Source organism: Triturus cristatus, chromosome 10 (genome assembly GCF_964204655.1).
Source record: "Triturus cristatus chromosome 10, aTriCri1.1, whole genome shotgun sequence".
Lineage (NCBI taxonomy): Eukaryota > Metazoa > Chordata > Amphibia > Caudata > Salamandridae > Triturus > Triturus cristatus.
The window spans coordinates 1231546816-1231564997 of record NC_140593.1 but is presented as its reverse complement, the minus strand read 5'-3'; the positions used below and the strand labels follow the sequence as shown (position 1 = coordinate 1231564997).

General features: G+C 52.0%; 1 protein-coding gene across 6 annotated transcripts in view; it reads right to left on the bottom strand.

The window, feature by feature from the left end:
- PFKFB1 (6-phosphofructo-2-kinase/fructose-2,6-biphosphatase 1) overlaps nucleotides 1–18182 on the bottom strand; it is a 193397-nt gene that overhangs the window by 74955 nt on the left and 100260 nt on the right. For all 6 annotated transcript variants that reach the window (XM_085629835.1, XM_085629838.1, XM_085629836.1 and 3 more), the window contains exons 4-6: nucleotides 16461–16527; nucleotides 15011–15085; nucleotides 13430–13486 (exon numbers count right to left, since the gene is read on the bottom strand). In XM_085629835.1, the coding sequence (XP_085485961.1) occupies nucleotides 13430–13486; nucleotides 15011–15085; nucleotides 16461–16527 (199 nt within the window). The remainder of the gene's footprint in view (nucleotides 1–13429; nucleotides 13487–15010; nucleotides 15086–16460; nucleotides 16528–18182) is intronic.

The following is an 18182-nucleotide window of genomic DNA, read 5'->3' as shown; positions in this document are numbered from 1 at the left end:
TGAGGAAGCCAGGGACACCATTGGAGGAGCTCCCCAAGGCCTGGGGGTGCAGGGGAGTCTCTGGACGTCGGATAGGTCTTATCGGAAGCGGACACGGTTGGGGGACCCTTCGTGTTGAGGCTGTAGGTGTCGTCATGGAGTCCAGGAGAGGTCCCTCTGGGTAGACTCGAGCTCAGGACCGCTGGGGAACCTTCTTGGGTCCGGTGGGCCACTTCAATTCAGCCGGAGGCGTCGGGTTCAGAGGTAGTTTCGGAGGTCTGGTTGTGTGGTTCAGCAGGACACTGGAGCTCTTGGTGGTGGTTTCTTTGTGGACAGGGCCGCTGTCCTCAGGAGGTCTTGGTCTTTGGGGAAGGCAGGCAGTCCTCCCAGGGTTTTGGAGGTCGCTGGACCTGCAGGACGAGTTGCTTTTTGGAGCAGGTTTCTTCGAGCGCTGCAGACAGGCCGGTAGGGCTAGGGCCATGTCAGTTGTCGTCTGGAGACTTCACTGCTGGTGCGGCTCTTCTTCTTTAGGTTGCCAGGAATCTAAGGATCAAGGGTCAAGGATACCCTTAAATACTCAATTTTGGGGCGTTACAGGTGCTGGGAGGTAGTAGCCAATGGGCTGCTTACCTTAGGGTGACTACACCCTTTGTATGTCCACTCCCTTTGGGGAGGGGGAATACCCGTAATCCTGTTGGCTGAGATCCTCACAAACATTATGGCGGATTTTCAAAGGAGGGGGGTCACTTCAGCTCAGGACACCTTAGGGTGGTCCTGGTTGACAGGGGGGCACACCTCTCCTGCTTACTAATTTTCCCGCCGACCTTGCCGCTAAAAGTAGGGCTTGCTCAGGGAGGGCGGGCATTTCTGCTAGCGGAAGGTGCCCTGGTCAGCATATGAACGGGCACGAAGCCTTTGAGGCTCATCGCCCTTGAATGCTGTTCCTCCTTGGGGGTTGGTGTGAAGCACCTCCACCCAGAGCAGGCTTTGTTTCTGACCCACGCGAGCACAGGGCTCCCACCTCAGGGGGTCAGACACATGTCTGGACCAGGCAGTCTGGGGCAGACCAGTCAGGAACACACAGCGGGGAGGTTGGTAGGTTTTCAGAAGGCACATCTGAGTTGCCCTCTGAGTTCAGTTATTGATGAATCCAACACTGGCATCAGTGTGGGTTCATTAATCTGAAATGTTTAGTACCAAACATCTGGGGATTCGGTGAAGCCATTATGGAGCTGTGGAACTTGTAGTGACAAGCTCCCAGCCCATGTACTCAGTATGTCTTCACCTTGCACTTTTAATACCTAAGAATGGACTTATACACCATAGGGGCATATCTGCTCATGCAGTTATGCCCTCACAAGAGGTATAGTGCACCCTGCCTTCGGGCTGGAAGGCCTGCTGTAGGGGTGACTTACCTATGCATCTTGCAGTGCTGGCAGGCCTGGCACACAGGGACGTGTGCCAGGCCGACTCTTCACTTTTAGCTGCACCAAACCATGCAGGCTGCAAAGGTAGTGGTGATTGTGTGTGGTGAGGGGTATCTTAGAGTAACACAATACACGCTGCAGCCATTAGAGACCCTCCCTTGTCACCAGGCCCTTGGTACCACTGGTACCTTTTACAAGGGATTTACATGTGGGCCAGAGGTGTACCAATTGTGGAAACAAAAGTACAGTTTTGGGAAAGAATACAGTCACTGGGAACCTGATTAGCAGTGATCCAGTGCATATTCAGTCAAAGAGCATCAGACATCAGGCAGAAGGTGTGTGTGGGGGGGTACTGCAACAGAAACCCACTTTCCTACAGTTTGCCTAAGTGAGACAGCTACGCCCTGACGTAGCTCCCGTGCACACTGTGTCATTCAACAAGGTTATACCTGGTTGGTGAGCCCTAATTAGGCCAACACCAGTCCTGGGTTGCTTGGTTTCCGGTTCGGGAAAGTCCTGGCCCAGCACTTTGGGCTGAACTGTTTCCATTGGAGCTATATGCAAATGAGTCAAGACTCATTTGCATATAGCTGGGTACAAACTGAGGTGACATGGTGTGCAAAATAACGATGGACTGGGACGCAGCCCGAGTAATTAGCAGCATCTGAGATGAATTCAAGCATTCCATCCATCACTTTTTTGTGTACTTCAAGAGGCAGAGTACAGCAGACTGTATAAGAAAAATCCCATCCAAAGAGTTGAACTGGACAAATGGAAGACAAGATGACACAGATTCATCTAAGGCGGCACAATTCTGCATCCTTGTGCATCAGTGTCAAGCTGTGCATCACACTGAAGCTCTCCTAACACCGGCCAAGTGACACATCCCAGAATGCCTCAACATCACTGATTGACATGACTGTTTCTCTTTGAGTTCTAGCGCCGAGAGGCCCCTGTCCCTGAGGGGTAGGCGCTTCCAGCTGACCAGGCCTAGCAACTCGAGCACTTAGATGTGTATGCATGATGTTTTTTTAAAATAAAAAAATCTTTGAAATAAAGGGGTGGATGGATAGGCACCCCTACCTGATTTGGGGAAATACATTTTCCCTTTAGTTACTAACTATATCTGTGTGCAGGTTGAGAGAAAGGGATATGTGTGTAGTTGGATGTTTCACCAGGATATAAACACTGTTTTTCTATTATACATCTTTCAAGGGCTGTTTGTTTTTTAATTTTTTTTTGTGACTATGTATAGATCCAAAACTCCATGTGGGAGATATTATTTCTTGTCCTGAGGAAGGTGGTGTTTTAAGCAGTGATACCCACCGAAACGCGTCGACGCAACTGTGTGAAGGCGTACTGTAGATTGTGGAGACATCTCTGACTTTTATGGTTCAAGCTTTCTGTACAATAATTACATGTTAAAAATGATCTTGATCAAATGTACTGGCCGTCATTGATGATTAGAAACTATTTTTCTTGCAGGTTCTCCCTATGATAAATTTTGTGTGATAAATGTCTGAATGTTTTTAACTTATTTTAATACTGTGTGATGATTCAAAATATTTGACCATATGTTGGGTTGATTTTAATAAAATATTTTTATATTTGTGATCACTTGGCCTTTGATGGTGGTGGTGTTTTGTTCTGGGGATATATTTGCTGTGATGAGTGTCTTTGCCTTACAGTACTAAGTTGCCCAAAGGGGATCTTTTCCTGACTACAGACTAGCAACTCGAGCCACAGCTCCCAGATGAGGCCTGAAGCTGGAACCCATCTGGGGTGGCGTGTGTTCCTGTTCAGAGGACAAGCCCCACAGAACCAGGGGGGCTGCCCTCGTCTGTCAGGCCCTAGACTAACCTGTGTATAATTCCTCAGCGTCTATAAGGGCACAGACGAGCTAAAAACTTTGGAATGGAATGATACCACAATGGACTTCTGTCAGTAAAGAAGGGTTGGCTTGAGCCTTTCACTCATCTCTTTTTTATTGATTCAGTATCTTTCTCCAGTGAATGAAGGTGTCTGCCCAGGAGAGGCCCCCAAGCTCGCTATGCACAGGGACTCAGGCAGCGCCTCACTTACAAGGCGCTTGAAGGCTTAAATATATCTGTGGGACATATGCTGCCATGCAGAGAGGAGGGGTCCTAGCCAATGGGGCAGGGCAGTGCCCTTGGAGAACCTTCAGTGGGTCAGAGGGGGTGCCTGACCATCAGTGGAATTGCACGCACACCCCAGCCGGCCACTCAGCCTCCATCAATGACACAACTGTGAGTCCTAGTGACAAGGCACTACTGGTGCAAGCCCCGCCCTCTGTCCCAAAAAAGAATAACTTTCTGCTACACAGTGTTTAAAATGGGCCAGCCGTTTTTGTTTTGATAAAGAGAGTACCTGCACTTTTCAAGAGAAATGCAATACTTTTTTTTGTTGAAAATATTTGTATTAAATCAGCTCAGAATAACATACAGTCATCATATTCAAGTTATTTACACATGGTATACCTTTGCTATCGACAGCATACCTGCTATCGCTACCCTCTTTCGAGTCCCTAGTGAATTCTCTAAGTGTTCTAGTCTAATCTGAAGTAGACCCCCCTCCTGTCCCTTTATGCTTCCTAATAGCCACGGTATTTCTGTCACTGTCCCCAGATGTGTGGGCAGCCTCTGGCATTGTAAATCACTTTCTCCGCCCTGGCGCACCAATCCATGTCAGATTTCCATTCACACACGTCCGGTCCCTGTCTCGCCCCCCATTTTGGGCTATATTTCGTTTTGCCACCGTTGCAGCTACTTTCAGCCAAATAGTTGTGTATTTTGGCCATTTGTCATACACAGAAGCGTCCAGCGTGAGTCGATTGGAATGTTTAACCCCGTGACTTTTGACATGAGCTTCCCCACTCCTTTCCAATATTCCCGTACAAATGTACACTCCCACAGAATATGGAAAAAGGTACCAATTTCTCCACATTCCCCAGCGCAGAACTTGGACAACCCATATCCCAGTTTATGCATCAGTGGTCTGGAGGCATACGATCTATGCAATATGCGCAATTGCACCAGGCAGAATCGAGCCCTAATTGCTGCTTCCCGAGGGCTCTGAACCGCTTCTTCCCAGTCCTCATCCTCCAGTAGCCCCAATCCCGTCTCCCATGACGCCCAGAGAGGGTCTACCGGGTTAGGGGAAATATACAACAGATTTTTGTATGTCGGGGAGGTGGCCTTGGTCTCCTTCGGGTCCATCAGCAATCTATCTTCCAGAGGGGAGTTATCTGGGAGTGTGTCACCCTCCCGTATGTGCGGTTGTAGCGCATGTCTGAATTGTAAGTCTTTATATTGCTCCATTTCTGCCAATTCATACTCCCCTTGGAGTTCCTGAAATGTGAGCGGTTTCTGGCCTCTCCATATATCCTCTAATTTCTTCATTCCCGACCATTCCCATTTCTTAAAAGTCTCCCTAAGGGCCCTCAGTTCCGTCAGTTGATCGCTGTCCCATAGTGGCGTTCTCCCTGTTCACTTACCCTTCCACCCCAGGTGTGTATATTCAAATGACTGTTTGCGTTGGTGTAGGTAGAAGCATATCTATGCGCCCTTCGTACAAGGCTGGCAAGTAGCCCCTAGCCACCATTGCCCAGTGATCTTCCCGAAATGCGGGGTCACCACGAGCTCCAAAGGTCCAATCCTTGACTACAATTAGCTGTGAAGACCAGTAGTACTTGACGATATCTGGGACGGCCAGTCACCCTTCATACACTTCCCCAGGGCTATTCTGGTGCTGCCACCGTCCCAGAGGAGTCTGCGCACCTCACTGTTTATGTCTCTGAATAGCTTCTGTGGGAGCACGGGGGGGTATTTTGCAGTACGTATAATAGCCTGGGCAGTGACATCATTTTAAAGAGGACAGCCCTCCCCATCAGTAACACCGGTAATTTCCTCCAGTGTTCCTCGTCCTCTCTTAATCTCTGTATCTGTGAGTCTACATTTTCCACAAGAAACTCTGCCTCGATATGCATTCCCAGGTATGTAAATATAGACCTAATTTGCAGGGGAGCGTTGACCACTAGTCTCTGTGGGATTTCACCGGCCAGCGGGAACATAAGAGATTTTGCCCAGTTAATGGTGTACCCAGAGTAAGTACCAAACAGTCAAAACACCTGTAGGACTCTATGGGCTGATCTATACGGGTTAGTGAGATGCAATAGAATGTCGTCTGCGTATAGCGATATTCTGCCTTCCCAGTCCCCTCCCCCGGTATCCCTTGCAGTGCAGCGTCGTTATGTATCTAAGTCGCCAGAGGCTCCAAAGCTAGGACAAAAACCATCGGCGTCAGTGGGCAACCTTGTCACGCGCCTTTACTCAGGGAGAATGAACAAGACACCTCTCCGTTCACACGCACTCTGGCCTGTGGGCCCTGATATAGGAGCCTCACCCAGGAGCAGAACTCCGGACCGAAGCCCAGCCTCTGCAGGGTGGCGAATATAAACTGTCACTCGATACTGTCAAATGCTATCTGCACGTCCAGCGATAGCAGGACTGCATCCCTCTCTGGCATGCGTTTGGACCAGTTTAGAACGCCATACAATCTCCTCAGATTCAGTTGTGTCCTTCGGTGAGGCATGAGTCCAGACTGATCTGGATGAACCAGAGTGGCTGTCACAGGTCCCAACCTATTCGCTAAAACCTTGGCTAGGACATTCGCTTCCACATTTAAGAGCGATACGGGTCTATATGACCCACATTCAGTTGGGGTTTACCCTTCTTAGGGATGGCTACGACAGTTGCTGTACTTATATATACTGGGAGCTCCCCTCGGTCTCTCGCATCTTTGTACATATTTAAAGGTGCGCAGCTATCTTGCTCGTCACGCTTTTGTAGAATTCTATCGGCAACCCATTAGGGCCCGCTGCCTTCCCAGATCGTAGTTCAGAGAGGCCGGTCGTGATCTCTTCCACCGTAATTTCTCGATCTAAGGCCAGTCTGTCGTCTGTCTCTAGGCTCGGGAGGTTCATTTTGCTCAGCTGGGCGTCACAGTCCTCCCTTGTCCTCTCCGTACTGGAGGTGTATATGCCCTCATAATAGTTTGCGAATTCCTCCGCAATCTCCTTGCCAGCTCGTTTACTCTCCCCCCCCCGAGTTCGTATTTCTGGGACCCAGCTCCTGTCTCTATCCCTCGCTCTAGCCACGCTATCAACTTGTTGGCTTTGTCCCCACATCGTACAGCTTCCTCTGGGCCGCTAGCATGGGTGCTTTTGCTTAGTTGCCACTCGCTTCGTTCAACTCCTGTCTTTTGTAAACCAGCCTACGGGCTGCTTCACAATCGGTCCCGCCCTCCTCCCCCAATTCCTCCTCCAATTGGGTTATCTCCAGTTCCAGGGTTTCTCCTTCTTTGATTGGCTCTTTCTTATAAACTCTAATTTCCGCCTGGATGAACCCCCGAATCAGTTTTATGCGCTTCCCATAGTGTAGAGGCAGGCTCTACTGTACCCTTGTTAATGTCGGAGTATTGTGTAGTATGTGTCCGTACCTTGTGCGTGAATGGTTTATTTCTAAAGTGCCATGGATCTAATCTGGGAGGAAGGGTAGTATGTCTATATGGACCTTGTAGTTGAACCATTACAGGTGCATGATCCGAGATACCCCAGGCTTTAAGTGTCGCATCCCAGAATTGTTCCAATTGAGATGTCAGGGTGAAAATGTAGTCCAGTCTGGAGTGGGTTTTATGCGTCGCTGACGTGTGTGTGTATTGTCGACTTGTTGAGTTATGTGCTCTCCAGAGATCCAACATGCCCATCGCTTCTACAAACCCCTTCAGTGGCTCCTTCACTGTCACCCCGGTTGCATTTGTCAATCTATCCAACCACCATCGTGCCCAACGGCATCTCAAGGAGAATTTTACCTAATTGCGCGAAGGTGTCTGCATGTAGGCATGGTGGGACATACACCGAGCAGAAATTTACAGTCCTCCCTTCCCATCCTGCCGATAAAGCCACGTATCTTCCCATGGTATCAAACCAGCATTTCTGTACTATCGATGGTGTTGAGACTTTTATTAAGACTCCTACCCCCTCAAGCTCGATGTATACCCTGCGTGAGCCTGTAGCCATATGTATCTAGCACTTTACAATAGTTCCCTTGTAGGTGGGTTTCTTGGAGTAAAACCACGTCTGGGCTATGGCGTTTCAGATATTGTAGCACTAACGTTCTTTTGACTTTACTGCCCAACCCATTTAGGTTCCACGTCAATATTGTTAACATCATCTTGGGGGGGTGACCTCTCCGCCCACACTCAAACCCTGTCAATTTAGACTGTCTCCTAATTCTGTGTGTGTGACTGTCACTCACTTCCCTGAGCCTTAAACCAATAACATAACAAAAATAACTATAATAACTCCCCACATCCTGATCCCCCCAGCCCACATCCCTGCTACCCTGCAGGCGGGTGAAACAGCCATCCAACTTGCAGAGTGCCTGTCCCCCTAAACTGAATAACCATTTAGGAGGGTGGCAGGTGCCGAGCAAGTAGCACATTGCCCCTAACTTCCTGCCCATCCCCAAACCCCTCGTAGTTCTGGTTAAATCATGCCGACCATACATCAGGTCATCCGCCACTAATAGTCCCCTGTGGGTAAAGTCTCATACACAAAGTCCCATCCTCAGGGTGGTGGAGGAACAACTCCCCGCCAAGCTCAGGGGACCAAATCCACCACATCGCTTTACCTGTCATCTTCGGATTCACCGTCTGAGGTACATCTCAGTTCGAGCCCTGAGTCCTCTATTCAGTAGGGTCATCCTGTCGATCTTTCCGGCCTCGTCGCCGCTCACGTGGAGAGGTGTGGCCCACTGTATGCCAGCCCTCCAGCCATTCCCATTCCTCTACAGCCATTCCGGAATACCACGGCTTCCACTCTGCGACCACTCTCAGCTTTGCTGGGAACATCATGGAGTATTTGATGTCCTTGGCACGTAGTTCCTTTTTAACACCCTCGAAGGTGCGCCGCTGTTTTTGGACCTGGAGGGTGATGTCTGAAAAAAAAGCATATCACCTGATTTTCATGTTGCAAGTCCCCCTGTGCCCTTGCCGTCTGTAGGATGGCATCTCTGTCTCGGTAGCTGAGGAGACGTGCAATGATTGTTCTGGGTGGGGCACCAGGCTTTGGTTTAGGGACGGACGCCCTGTGTGAACGTTCGATTGTGAAATGCGTAGAGTCTTAGGGGCTTCAAATGATTCAGGATGAGGTCCTCGAGAAACAGATCTACATTTGGTCCCTCCATCCCCTCCGGGACTCTGACCACACGAATATTATTTCTTCGCGCGCCCCCTTCCTGGTCCTGAAGCCGAGCCGCCATCACCTCTTATTGCTTCATAAGAGTCCTGACCTGCTCCTCAAGACTCGGTGCTGTTTTGCAGGTGCGTGACGTCCTTCTCCGTTAGCAGCCACTTTATCTGCCATTTTATGGAAATCCGCTCGCAGGAGATTCACCTCCGTCGTTACGGCGTCCAGTTTGGGCTCAAGCGAGCCCTTGGGATCCACTATCGCCGCCATTATCGCACCCATGGATGGTTCAGCCGCCCCCTCAGAACGCTGCTCCTGTGCGCCGGTGGCAGGTTTAGGGACGGCGTATTTATCCATTTTATTCTTCTGCGTCACAGACCGTCTCTTGGGCTTCATCCAAGGGAACCAACGTTTTCACCTATGGGTTCCATACTGGAAATGACTTTCCCACACCAAGCACTCTACAGATCCATGCTTCAAAAAGCTCATACACGCTGTGCCACCACCCACTGGATACCGCCTAGGAGTACGCAGCTTCCAGCGTCTGTCATGAAGGGCCGCAGGATCGTACTCACCCACTCTCTGATTATCACTGGTCACTTGCCTGCTTATCCACACAGTGGTGACCGGAATCTTCAGGGTCCCTCCTCAGCTCCTTTGGCCTCTGTAGGTCACACTTGCGCACCTCCGGACTCCCGGCAGCAGCTAGTTGCCCCTCTGGGCTCACCCCAAGAGATGCTTCAGTCCGTGCCTCTGGGGGGGGGGGGCGTTACAACAAACAAATGATGGATGGAATGCTGACAATGCAGACATTCTCCCCCAGTCAAGAGATCTGGGTTAAATCCATCATTCTTTTGCCCACTACGCCACCCCAGTTCAGACATGGCCATATGCAAATCAGTCTTGACCCTGTGCCTCATGGGAACAGTCCAGCCCGAACTGCCAAGCCATGGCTTCTCTGGACCGGAATCAAGCATCCTAGTACCGGTTTCTGGCTATCAGCCGTCATCAGCCAGGATAGCTTGACTCCAGTGGCGTAGTGAGCACGGGTCCCACGTCTGGGAATACCCATCCCACTTAGGGCGAAAAGCGTTACAACAAACAAATGATGGACGGAATGCTGACAATGCAGACATTCTCCCCCAGTCAAGAGATCTGGGTTAAATCCATCGTTCTTTTGCCCACTACGCCACCCCAGTTCAGACATGGCCATATACAAATCAGTCTTGACCCTGTGCCTCATGGGAACAGTCCAGCCCGAACTGCCAAGCCATGTCTTCTCTGGACCGGAATCAAGCATCCTAGTACCGGTTTCTGGCTATCAGCCGTCATCAGCCAGGATAGCTTGACTCCAGTGGCGTAGTGAGCACGGGTCCCACGTCTGGGAATACCCATCCCACTTAGGGCGAAAAGCGTTACAACAAACAAATGATGGACGGAATGCTGACAATGCAGACATTCTCTCCCAGTCAAGAGATCTGGGTTAAATCCATCGTTCTTTTGCCCACTACGCCACCCCAGTTCAGACATGGCCATATGCAAATCAGTCTTGACCCTGTGCCTCATGGGAACAGTCCAGCCCGAACTGCCAAGCCATGTCTTCTCTGGACCGGAATCAAGCATCCTAGTACCGGTTTCTGGCTATCAGCCGTCATCAGCCAGGATAGCTTGACTCCAGTGGCGTAGTGAGCACGGGTCCCACGTCTGGGAATACCCATCCCACTTAGGGCGAAAAGCGTTACAACAAACAAATGATGGACGGAATGCTGACAATGCAGACATTCTCCCCCAGTCAAGAGATCTGGGTTAAATCCATCGTTCTTTTGCCCACTACGCCACCCCAGTTCAGACATGGCCATATGCAAATCAGTCTTGACCCTGTGCCTCATGGGAACAGTCCAGCCCGAACTGCCAAGCCATGTCTTCTCTGGACCGGAATCAAGCATCCTAGTACCGGTTTCTGGCTATCAGCCGTCATCAGCCAGGATAGCTTGACTCCAGTGGCGTAGTGAGCACGGGTCCCACGTCTGGGAATACCCATCCCACTTAGGGCGAAAAGCGTTACAACAAACAAATGATGGACGGAATGCTGACGGAGCTCAGGCGCGCTTCCGTCCGCAGTGCCGCATTGAAACTCCCCCACCCATGGAGGCCCCGGGCAGACATCCCGTACGCGATCCTCGCTCCCGTCTGTGTGTCTCCTGGCCCGACTGGGCCGCGGCAGTCGCTCGTCATCTTGGCCACCTCGATCTCAAAACGCAATACTTTTAATTGGAGAATACCGGCACTTCCCAGGAACAAGCACATACTGACTTCTGTTTTTCCATTTCAAGCACTGGTGCTCTGTTTAAAATATCCCCATTGATCCACCCGTCCCAACGTCCGGCTGTGAAATGTGGGCCAGCGCGGCCACTGGCTGGAACCCAGGAGGCAACCAACCAGAGGAGCAGGGTGGCACGGCAGGGCATAGCATGGCACAGCAGGGCATGGCACAGAACTGCGCAGCATGGAACAGACCGGCGCAGCAGGGTAGGCCAGTGGCGGTTCCTCTGCTAAGGCGGAGGAGCGTGGCCCCACTGCTCCGCAGCAGGAAACACAAGATGTCAATAACTTGGTTATTATCATTTTATGTTTTCTTCTGCTGCTGCACCTTTCTGGGTGGGCACTTTGGCCTCCTGTGTAGGTCCTCGTGTTTGCTGCCCCGCTGCAGCCGATTGAAGTACAGAGGGCTATTCCCGCCCCGAGAACGGCAAGTAAGAGCGGGGGGAGGCTGACATCCTCAAAACTCGTACCGCCTGGGACGGACCACCCCCCCGCCCCCTCCCCCTTGCTACTCCACTGCATGACTGTTTGGTCAACCCTCTCAGCAGCCCAAAATAGTCATGCATCCTTGTCGGCGCCCCGTTAGTCCTTCGGGCGGTTGTGGGCCTGAACAACCGGGGGTTCGCCTTGCTACGCTCCGCCCTGAAAAGGGCGTGAGTAATAAGGGACCAATGTGTCACATGATCCAGTAAGGGGATCACCCGTGATCCAGTAAGGGGATCACCCCCCATAAGGGGAGCGCTGATTGGTTTCTCCACAGTGCGTGGTTTATCAGGCGGGCAGGGCAGCATAGGTTTATACAGCTGCCTGCCCTTGGATCGCCCGTAAGATAACCCACCATATTGCATACTTTTGTATGGAATAAACCTGCAGCAATATTTTTCCCAAACAAAAGTTGTGTTGTGTATTTATTTATGCATGCATACTCTGTTGTGGTAAGGGTGGGGCCTGGTGCCATAATGGGACTATGCGGCTGCCCGCGGCCCCCGCAGGGGGCCACCCTAAGCGGGCGGCCACCCTTAGTCGCATTTGGCACTCCCCCACCCCCACTAAGACGGGGGACTATAGGAGGAGTCCCCTGACCAGCTACGTCACTTCCGGTACAAAGAGGAGGGGGAGGTATTTATGCCTCCCCCGGCCATCTTGGCGTCCTCTTTGCGCCGGACACGCCGTCTCCCACCCTACCGCTTACCCGGCGTGGGGTTGGCAGGCGAATTACATAGGATGTTGTAATGTTTTCTTTGTCGTTGCAGGCGGAGTTACAGGGCGATCTGGAAGCATATGGGTACAGAAAGTTTACCTCTGCAAGAGCACAAAAGGGGTGCCAGAGCCAAATCACAGGAACCTCGTGTGGAGGGTCCTGGAACAACTACGTCGGCGCCCCGTTAGTCCTTCGGGCGGTTGTGGGCCTGAACAACCGGGGGTTCGCCTTGCTACGCTCCGCCCTGAAAAGGGCGTGAGTAATAAGGGACCAATGTGTCACATGATCCAGTAAGGGGATCACCCGTGATCCAGTAAGGGGATCACCCCCCATAAGGGGAGCGCTGATTGGTTTCTCCACAGTGCGTGGCTCATCAGGCGGGCAGGGCAGCATAGGTTTATACAGCTGCCTGCCCTTGGATCGCCCGTAAGATAAACCACCATATTGCATACTTTTGTATGGAATAAACCTGCAGCAATATTTTTCCCAAACAAAAGTTGTGTTGTGTATTTATTTATGCATGCATACTCTGTTGTGGTAAGGGTGGGGCCTGGTGCCATAATGGGACTATAGTCATGCATCCTTCCCAAAAACTCCATGCAGGCTGCCGGCCCCCATTCCCAGGCTGAGCACCGATCCATGGCGCTCGGACCAATCACAGTGAATTCTTTCTGTATCCGGCTGCAGGACCGAGCAGGAAGAAGAGGAAGGAGGGGAGGCAGCGTCACAGCGAAGTGTTTTTTTAAAGGTTTTTTCACCGCCCCCGCCCCAACTTCCGTGCCCCCGCCACACCACCCAAGTCCGGTAGGAGCTGCTACTGGGAATTGCATGGAACAGCACGGCATAGCACAGCACGGAACGGCATGGCATAGCACAGAACGGCATGGCACAGCAGGGTATAGTATTGAATGGCAGGGCATAGCATGGACTGGCAAGGCACAGCAGGGCATAGCACAGAACAGCAGGGCACAGCATGGAACAGCATAGCACGGACCGGCACTGCACAGCAGGACATAGCATGGAATGGCATAGCACAGAAAAGCAGGGCATAGCACGAACGGCACTGCACAGCAGGGCACAGAACAGCACGGCAGGGCATGGAATGGCACAGCACGGAACGGTACGGCATAGCACGACATAACAAAGCACAGCACAGGACGCCACAGCAAGGCATGGCACAGCAGGGCACGGTACAGCAGGGCACAGCACTCAGGCTTTGCCAAAAGTTCTCACCATAATGTTCTCGGCAATGATGTCCGGGTCATCACAGATGGATTCTATGAAAAACACCTGTGTAAAGGAACCATGCGGTTAGTGACGGGCAGCGCCCTCTCCCACATTCACTCACTGCAGCCGTCACCCTACAGCACTGCCGATGCACCTCAATCCTGACCAGCAGTGCCCCCTGGTAATCCATTCCCAGCACACGCACAGCTCCGCCGATGCACCTCAGCCATGACCTGCAGCGCCCCCTTGTCAGGGCCGGACTGGCCGTAGCGGGCACTGGGCAATCCCCCGGTGCGCCGGATGGGTGGGGGTCGGTTTTGGGCCCCTGGGGGCCGTTTTTGTTACAGGGCCGTTTTCGGCCCTGTAACAAAATCGGCCGAAAACCGGCCCTGGCAAAAAGATCGGCGGCAACCCCAACCCTCTAGGGGGGGCCTGCCGAGCACTTAGCCAGGGCCGGTTTTGGTTCCCAGTCCGGCCCTGCCCCTTGTACTCCATTCCCAGCACCTGCACAGCTCCGCCGATGCACCTCAATCCTGACCAGCAGTGCCCCCTGGTAATCCATTCCCAGCACACGCACAGCTCCGCCGATGCACCTCAGCCATGACCTGCAGCGCCCCCTTGTACTCCATTCCCAGCACCTGCACAGCTCCGCCCATGCACCTCAGCCATGACCTGCAGCGCCCCCTTGTACTCCATTCCCAGCACCCGCACAGCTCCGCCGATGCACCTCAGCCATGACCTGCAGCGCCCCTTGTAATCCATTCCCAGCACCCGCACAGCTCCGCCGATGCACCTCAGCCATGACCTGCAGCGCCCCCTTGTAATCCATTCCCAGCACCCGCACAGCTCCGCCGATGCACCTCAGCCATGACCTGCAGCGCCCCCTTGTACTCCATTCCCAGCACCCGCACAGCTCCGCCGATGCACCTCAGCCATGACCTGCAGCGCCCCTTTGTAATCCATTCCCAGCACCCGCACAGCTCCGCCGATGCACCTCAGCCATGAACTGCAGCGCCCCCTTGTACTCCATTACCAGCACCCGCACAGCTCCGCCCATGCACCTCAGCCATGACCTGCAGCGCCCTCTTGTACTCCATTCCCAGCACCCGCACAGCTCCGCCGATGCACCTCAGCCATGACCTGCAGCGCCCCCTTGTACTCCATTCCCAGCACCCGCACAGCTCCGCCGATGCACCTCAGCCATGACCTGCAGCGCCCCCTTGTACTCCATTCCCAGCACCCGCACAGCTCCGCCCATGCACCTCAGCCATGACCTGCAGCGCCCCCTTGTAACCCATTCCCAGCACATGCACAGCTCCGCCGATGCACCTCAGCCATGACCTGCAGCGCCCCCTTGTAATCCATTCCCAGCACCCGCACAGCTCCGCCGATGCACCTCAGCCATGACCTGCAGCGCCCCCTTGTAATCCATTCCCAGCACCCACACAGTTCCACCTCAAACCTGACCAGCGGCGCCCCCTGCTTGTCCAATACAGACATGCACACACAGCTCTTCCAATGCACCTCAGGCCTTGCCTCCAACATTATCAATTGAACAATGATTTCCCAGCATGCCCTTCATTGTACCTTGTACCCATGCTCCTTTGCAAACTGCAGCAGCAGAGCCCTCCGCTCCCTGGTGGTGTTGGTGGCATCGAAGACCTGTTGGCACAGCAGGTGAAAGAAGTTATTCCCAGGACCCGTAGGGCTCTAGCGCCCCCTCCTGGTACAAGGCGCACAGGTCAGCATCCACACAGTGTATAAAACGTCTCTGGGGATAGCGTGGGGGCCAGCTAGGGGGAAAGAGGTTGCAAAGAGAGAGATCTGATGGTAGGGAAAGGACAGAATCACACCTGTACAAGGGACAGGACAGGGACCCATCCATGGGCAGCCACTACGGAGGGACCCGGTGTCGCTGCGGAGTCCTGAAGGCAGAGGGGCTGAGAGCTCAGCTTATCACGCGTAGCCATCGAAGTGGGCACAGGGGGTGAATGCAAGCTATTGTTAAATGTTGGGGCCAAAGCTGACAAGCACAAGCAACCCTCCCTTGCCCCTGAGGGCCAGTTTGGAAGGCTCGAAGCAGCAAAGGGGGGGGGGGCGAATCGGGCAAGATGCACTAAAGGAACTGTTCTTGCCAACAAGCGCAGGTGTTTGTGCCTGGGCTGTGTTCATTCCTTTACACTGGCCTTTTGCAAATTGTCTAGTAAACTCGGAGTGGAGTTTTTATATTTATAACATACATGGTTTCCCTGTATGAAAATGTCCTGGCCATGCTGCATTTACCCCGGAAGAGGCCGGTATATACTTTCATTTGAATTTCCCGGTGACTGCGCTCTAAAAGTGCCGACTCCACAGAAAGTGTGAAAGCACGTGGCGGCGCGTAAAGATGACGTCCAGCGAGTGCGCCATTGTGGGGTGACGTCATCTTGGCCCACACGGACTAATCCTAGGGCGACACCCCACAAACAGTCAACAAGATGCTTTCTCGCGTCCAACCACTAGATGGCAGGTGACTACAGAAAGGATGATGTTACAAAACCAGGACTGCTCAAACCTTCCTCTGACCCGGTACCCAGTGAAGCTGTGTGGGGGTCTCACTCGAGGACAGAGGACACGACACACACACCCACTATTACAATCTCCACCCACCACTCTCGCCTCACTGTGTTCATTCAACCCAACCCCCTCCTGTTATCCAGGCATCAATCTTTGTGTCACAATCATGCCTTCACAGGTAGGTCGCCTCCTCCCTCCAACAAATTATGGTCATTTTTCCCATCACTGGACAATCATGTGATCAACAAGTGCATTCTGGGTATTGTAGCGTTGCTTCCTTTCCTTTCAACTAACTAGACGACACATCTGGAAACAATGATTTGAAGGTGAAAAGCTCAGGACTAGAGACAGTGTCCTTAAAGACCGGAAGTGAAGGGGTCCCCCTATTCACAGGACACCGTGTACCCCACACACATGACGCAAGCAACGCACTCGAAATGTGCCACGCAGACAGACGCAATGTGTGAAGGGCTCTGCTCACCGCCACGTGGCCTTCTTCGTGGGAGAGGTATGTCTCCACGTCCTTCATGGCTGCCAGGGCGCACTCCCTGAAATGACAAATGGAGGCGACTCAGGGATCTCTCTCCAGCTAAAGTCGCAGCACAGACCAGAAATCCAGCAAGAAAGCGTCTCTTACCGCGGAGCTGTGTGTGAATGGATGCCACCGGCTCAGAGAGCCTTTCACCTCGATCGCTGGCGGTGAGCGAGCTGTGCTTGGATGGTGCATGTGATCACTAGGGGTGGATGGTGAGTGGTGTGTACAGGGCCTTTCACCTCGATCGCTGGCGGTGAGCGAGCTGTGCATAGATGGTGCATGTGATCACTAGGGGTGGATGGTGAGTGGTGCGTACAGAGCCTTTCACCTCGATTGCTGGTGGTGAGCGAGCTGTACATAGATGGTGCATGTGATCACTAGGGGTGGATGGTGAGTGGTGCGTACAGAGCCTTTCACCTCGATTGCTGGTGGTGAGCGAGCTGTACATAGATGGTGCATGTGATCACTAGGGGTGGATGGTGAGTGGTGCGTACAGAGCCTTTCACCTCGATTGCTGGTGGTGAGCGAGCTGTACATAGATGGTGCATGTGATCACTAGGGGTGGATGGTGAGTGGTGCGTACAGAGCCTTTCACCTCGATTGCTGGTGGTGATCGAGCTGTACATGGATGGTGCATGTGGGCACTAGGGGGAACAACCTTTACAACGCAACTTTTACAACGCACTACACTTACAACGCATTTTTTACAACACAAAATCCATTACAACGCATTCCATTACAACGCATGACACTACAACACATTTTTAAAAACTACCTTTACAACGCATTCCATTACAACGCATACTACCTTTACAACGCATACCATTACAACGCATAATATTACACTACACTATCCAACACTTACCCTACTGTTGCACCCCCTGGAGTTAGAATAGTAATTTTTACCCCTATACTATCCAACACTTACCCTACTGTTGCACCCCCTGGAGTTAGAATAGTAATTTTTACCCCTATACTATCCAACACTTACCCTACTGTTGCACCCCCTGGAGTTAGAATAGTAATTTTTACCCCTATACTATCCAACACTTACCCTACTGTTGCACCCCCTGGAGTTAGAATAGTAATTTTTACCCCTATACTATCCAACACTTACTCTACTGTTGCACCCCCTGGAGTTAGAATAGTAATTTTTACCCCTATACTATCCAACACTTACCCTACTGTTGCACCCCCTGGAGTTAGAATAGTAATTTTTACCCCTATACTATCCAACACTTACCCTACTGTTGCACCCCCTGGAGTTAGAATAGTAATTTTTACCCCTATACTATCCAACACTTACCCTACTGTTGCACCCCCTGGAGTTAGAATAGTAATTTTTACCCCTATACTATCCAACACTTACCCTACTGTTGCACCCCCTGGAGTTAGAATAGCAATTTTTACTCCTATACTATCCAACACTTACCCTACTGTTGCACCCCCTGGAGTTAGAATAGTAATTGTTACCCCTATACTATCCAACACTTACCCTACTGTTGCACCCCCTGGAGTTAGAATAGTAATTTTAACCCCTATACTATCCAACACTTTCCCTACTGTTGCACCCCCTGGAGTTAGAAGAGTAATTTTTACCCCTATACTATCCAACACTTACCCTACTGTTGCACCCCCTGGAGTTAGAAAAGTAATTTTTACCCCTAT